Consider the following 5,560-nt stretch of genomic DNA (forward strand, 5'->3'; position numbering starts at 1 on the left):
TGGGGTTTGGCCAGCTGGCATGGTGCAGTGGTTGAATGTGAACCAAAATCAGCCAGGAGTGGGAGGATGGGTGGGGAAGTTCCTTTGTACCAGAAGCTGATGATTCTCTGTCCGTGGAGCTGTTCCTGTGCCCTGAAATTACAGATAAAGCTTTGTTGGAGAAAATCACAGAGCCACAGAACATCCTGAGCTGGAAGGGACCCACAGGGATCATCACAAACCCCTGGCCCTGCACAGCCACCCCAGCAATCCCCCCTGAGCATCCAAACCCTCCTGGAGCTCTGGCAGCTTTGGGGTCAGGACCATTCCCTGTTATCCCTGCCCTGGAATGAGGCTGTCCTCCTGGAGAGCACAGGAGTGAGTGGCATTGCCCCAAGCCTCCTGCTCTCCCAAACCAGGGATTCTTGCTGCCTCTTCCCACCATGCTGGTCTCTGCTGGAGGCAGAGTGTGAAAACCTGGTAGCTTAAAGAGAATAAATAATGGAATCGTAGAATTATTCAGGTTTGTGTCCTTCCACTGCTGTTCTGCCTGGTGGAGCATTGTGTGGCCCAGGCAACCAGGGAGATGTTAATGGGAGAGGTCAGAATCCTTCATTCCCTACAACCCAAACTGAGCAGCACCTAAAGAGACACCAATGGTTCACAAACCACCCTGTGCCCTCAACCCCTTTTACAACCACCCGTGCCCAAGGATTGTCTGAGTTGTTCTAAGTGCCTGGCACAAGGATTAGGTTGGAAATGACCTTTAAGATGATTTGAGTCCAACCACAACCCCAGCACTGCCCAGGCCACCACTAAACCATGTTCCCAAATGCCACCTCCACACATTTTTGGAGCCCTCCCATGGCTGGTGACTGTAGCACTGTCTGTGCTGGTGGAGCAGGGCTGGGCAGGGAGCAGGCATGCCCTGCTGTGGTGGTGTTTGAGGGTCCCCAGGACGAGGGAAGAGATGAGAATCTTGACTCCATGTTTCAGAAGGCTGATTTATTATTTTACGATATATATTATATTAAAAGAAAATTATATACTAAAACTATACTAAAGAATAGAAGGAAGGAGACATCAGAAAGCTAGAAAGGAATGATAAAATTTTGTGACTGACACAGCTGGACTGTGATTGGCCGTTAATTAAAAACAATCCACATGAGAGCAATCAAAGATGCACCTGTTGGTAAACCATCTCCAGACTACATTCCACAGCCATCAGATAGTTATTATTTACATTTCTTTTCTGAGGCTTCTTGTGGGAATCCATAAATTCAGAAGGTTTTGGGAAAGCTGCAAAAGGCAGGCCTCAGAGACAGCAGAACTGTGATAAGGGCTAAGCAGCAGCCATGAGATTGGTCAGCAGAAAAATTATGTGAAATGTAGAAAAGCAAAGACAAATAGAACAATGGTCTGTGTATTAACATTTGTCTAGATAACTCCCTAAGCTACAGAAAAGTTTATCTAGCAAGATATTAGGAAGTTTCAAGCTTAATAGTGGAGCTCTGTGCATTGTGTTTTAAGGCTCACAAGCAGGTATTGTATTTGAAATAAGCAAGTGTTGTTTTAACCAAAGGTATGTGTGCTTATAGCAGTTAGATAGAACTATTGTCGATATAGAATATATACTATGCAGATATAAATACTGTCAATATGATTTGCTTTGTGTGATTGGTCAAGAAGCTTTTAAAGTAAGTTGTAACATTAAGTTCTTGGTCTGCTGCCTGGGATGTGAGCTGGAGGCATCTTCCCAATGTCATAACCATGGAATGAGACTGATGCTGGAAAATACAACAGCTTGAGAAGTGTTCACCAGCAGTCCCATCCTGTTTCTGATTTGTGCATAGACCCCCAACCAGCAATAGCTCCTCAGCTTCTCAGGAGAAAAATCCTAGCAAAAGGATTTCCCTAAAACATGTCAGTGTCCCCCTGCAGCCGCTGTGGTGTGTTGCAGGTGGGGGTGGTGAGTGCCTTTGCCCAGACCCTGCGCAGGTACACGTCCCTGAACCACCTGGCGCAGGCGGCGCGCGCCGTGCTGCAGAACACGTCCCAGATCAACCAGATGCTCAGCGACCTCAACCGCGTGGACTTCGCCAACGTGCAGGTACCCACAGACCCCCTGCTCCTCACTGCCTCAGTTCCCAAAGCCAGGTGTTTGCTAAGGCAGGCAGGAGCCTCCCCTGAAGTGGAAAATATAACCCCCCGCCCTCCAAATTGGTGTAAATTTGAAATTAAGGGGCTCTCAGGCAAAGATATGAGAGCAGGAATAACAGTTCTTTAATAGGGAAGGAAATAAAAGGATAAAATAAACAATGCAGTAAACGAAAACAACACTGACAGAGCTCCCTCCGAATTGCTATATATTTTAAATTAAGGGGCTCTCAGGCAAAAAATATGGGAGCAGGAATAATAGTTCTTTAATAGGGAAGGAAATAAAAGGGTAAAATAAACAATGCAGTAAACTAAACCAACACTGACAGAGTCAGAACCCAACCTGACACCCTGTGGGTCAGGGTGCTGGCAGCAGTCCCATTGGAATTGTGGCTCAGCCCTCCTGCAGTGTCAGGGGGTGGCTCTGCTGGAGCAGGGATCCTGGAGAAAGGTGCAGTCTCTTCCTCTGAGTTCTTATCAGCCATGCAGTGACATTCAATAGCTGTTATCAGCAGATGTCCCCTCCCAAGGAAGGAGTGATTGTGGTCACTCAGAGAGAAATAAGGCAAGCAGAAGCAGGGCATGAGTAACTGTGAACCCTTTCTCCTGAGCAGGAGCAGGCCTCATGGGTGTGCCAGTGTGAGGAGGGCATGGTACAGAAGCTGGAGCAGGATTTCAAGCTGACTCTGCAGCAGCAGAGCTCTCTGGACCAGTGGGCCAGCTGGCTGGACAATGTGGTCACTCAAGTGCTGAAGAATCACGAGGGCAGCCCCAGCTTCCCCAAGGCAGCCAGGCAGTTCCTGTTGAAGTGGTCTTTCTACAGGTACGTTTTCTTTCTCATTTTGGGGGTATTTCTGCATCAGCCTTGGGAGCAAAGAGCTCCTTGAAAAGCCAAGGCCAAGGTCTTTACTGCCATGAAACTCTGTTTAACTGTGGTTCTGGTAACCTCTCAGGACAGGGATAAGATACTCCATAAACTAAATTTCTTAAAGCTGAGGCCAAGTTCTTTACTCCCATGAAACTCTGCTTAACTGTGGTTCTGGTGTCCCTTCAGGATGGGGATAGGATGCTCCATAAACTAAATTTCTTAAAGCCAAGGCCAAGTTCTTTACTCCCATAAAACTCTGCTTGACTGTGGTTCTGGTGCCCTTTCAGGACAGGGATAAGATGCTCCATAAACCAAATTTCTTAAACTGTTTTGATACTTTTGGGTCAGAGGCAGAGACAGTGTTGGGTCCCACAGAACCACCAGGGTCCAGAATTCACATCAGCCATGGCACAGGTGTAAAACTCATCCCAAATTTGTGATTCCTGCCCATTCCCAGCTCCATGGTGATCCGGGATCTCACCCTGCGCAGCGCCGCCAGCTTTGGCTCCTTCCACCTGATCCGCCTGCTCTACGACGAGTACATGTTCTACCTGGTGGAGCACCGTGTGGCCCAGGCAACAGGGGAGACCCCAATTGCTGTCATGGGAGAGGTGAGAGCCCTTTATTCCCTATAAACCAACCCAAAAGAAGCAGCTCCTCAAAAGACACCACTGGTTCACAAAGCACACTGCGCCCTCGGCTTGTTTTGCAACTAAAATTATTTATTGAGTTGTTTTGGAACAAGGAAAGAGCTCCTGGAGCATCTTCCCTGAGCTGGTGGGTCTTGTGTTTGGGTGGTTGAGCATCATTTGGGCTTTGGAGGCCTGGAAGAGGGAGGGAAAGGATCTCCCCCCTTCTCTGCACCACCTGTGACTGCCAGCCCTGACTTTGGGACTCCTGACAGGGCAAAGTCCATCAAAACCAAGCAAAAATGGTCCAAAAGTTGCTTTCAGCAACTGAACTTCTCCAGGCCTCTACAAGCTCCAGCATTACATGCACAGTCAGCCGCTCCCTCCATTTTTGAGGTGAAGAAGAGGATGATGGGTTGTTTGGGCTGTTTCTGAGGGTTTGGGGTTTTTTGTTCACAGTAAGTCTGGTGCCTGGCTTGCAGGCAGGTCCTGTCCTGCCTAGCTGAGGCCACATCCAGTTTTTCCCTCTGAAATCCAGCGTTAAAAGCCCCAGCTGAACCTGTGACAGCAATGCTGAAACTACTGTGAGTTTAGAACTGAACCCACGTGCCCAATACTGATCTCATTTGTTCCTTGAAGCTTCCACAGAGCTCGTGTAGGGATCCAGGCAAACCAAAGGCACCAAAGCCTGTTGGTTCTGCCTTCCCTGCCCTCCCACACTGCTCCAGCTGCAGTGCTGAGTTCCCACTATTCCCTGCAGTGCTGAGTTCCCACTATTCCCTGCAAAACCTCCTCCTTCAGTGATATTAAAGGAACAGGAAAGGCAGAGTCTGGCTGCCATCCCTCAGGCTTTTCCTCCATTCAACCCTTGCAATATTCCTGCTCTCCAGGAGGAGGCTGATTCTTCCCAGCAAAGAAGGATGAGGTGTCCTCCCACTCCCACTGAACTTTGCAATTCTCACTCTCCTCAGCTCCTGCCCAGCTTTCCATGACTTTCCAGAATTGTTGCAGCAATTTGGTGTCTCAGATCTCATCACTGAGAGGGAAGCACAACTCCAGAGCCAAGGAGCTCTCTGGTTCCACATCCTGGATGGCCAAACTCTCTCAGACATCACTGCAAAGGCTTTGCAGGGAGGGGAAATGCTGGGAGGTGGAAAGGGCTGGAGAAAAAGCACCAGCTTTGCCTGTAGCAGGACTTGGTCATCACCTGGGAGATGGAAAAATTTCCATTCTTTCATTCTGCCTTAATTCCAGAGCTAAACCCTGCCCTGGATTGTTGTGTGTGGTGTTTGCCCAGAGGTTTAAATGGCAACAAAAGGCTTTTCCCCCAAAAGATGTGGTTGGTTTTCATTTCTGCTCTCCACCACCAATGCTCACAGTCTCTCCTGGGTGCTTGAAATTGTCTGGCACCTCAGCTCCCCACAGCCTCACTGACCCCAGAACTCCTTTTTCTTTCAGTTTGGTGACCTCACATCCCTGTCCCCAACACTGCTGGACAAAGGTACCTGCCCTCCCTGCCGGGGAGTGATGGTTTGGGATGGTTGGAGGGTTGGGATGGTTTGGGATGGTTGGAGGGTTGGGATGGTTTGGGATGGTTGGAGGGTTGGGATGGTTTGGGATGGTTGGAGGGTTGGGATGGTTTGGGATGGTTGGAGGGTTGGGATGGTTTGGGATGGTTGGAGGGTTGGGATGGTTTGGGATGGTTGGAGGGTTGGGATGGTTTGGGATGGTTGGAGGGTTGGGATGGTTTGGGAGGGGTGGGATGGTTTGGGATGGGTTGGGAGGGGTTTGGGATGGTTTGGGAGGGGTGGGATGGTTTGGGAGGGGTGGGATCTTTTGGGAGGGTTGGGATGGTTTGGGAGGGGTGGGATGGTTTGGGATGGTTTGGGAGGGTTGGGATGGTTTGGGGGGGGTGGGGTGGTTTGGG

The 5,560-nt window shown here is 49.4% G+C and overlaps 1 protein-coding gene across 1 annotated transcript in view; it reads left to right on the plus strand.

Annotated features, from left to right (window-relative positions):
• The window catches only part of RFX2 (regulatory factor X2), a 52,220-nt gene that overhangs the window by 26,716 nt on the left and 19,944 nt on the right, over positions 1 to 5,560 (plus strand). The window contains 4 exon segments of the mRNA XM_005429505.3: positions 1,940 to 2,089; positions 2,751 to 2,959; positions 3,462 to 3,615; positions 5,092 to 5,134. Of these exon segments, the coding sequence (XP_005429562.1) occupies positions 1,940 to 2,089; positions 2,751 to 2,959; positions 3,462 to 3,615; positions 5,092 to 5,134 (556 nt within the window).

This window comes from Geospiza fortis, unplaced genomic scaffold (assembly GCF_000277835.1).
Source record: "Geospiza fortis unplaced genomic scaffold, GeoFor_1.0 scaffold80, whole genome shotgun sequence".
Classification (NCBI taxonomy): domain Eukaryota; kingdom Metazoa; phylum Chordata; class Aves; order Passeriformes; family Thraupidae; genus Geospiza; species Geospiza fortis.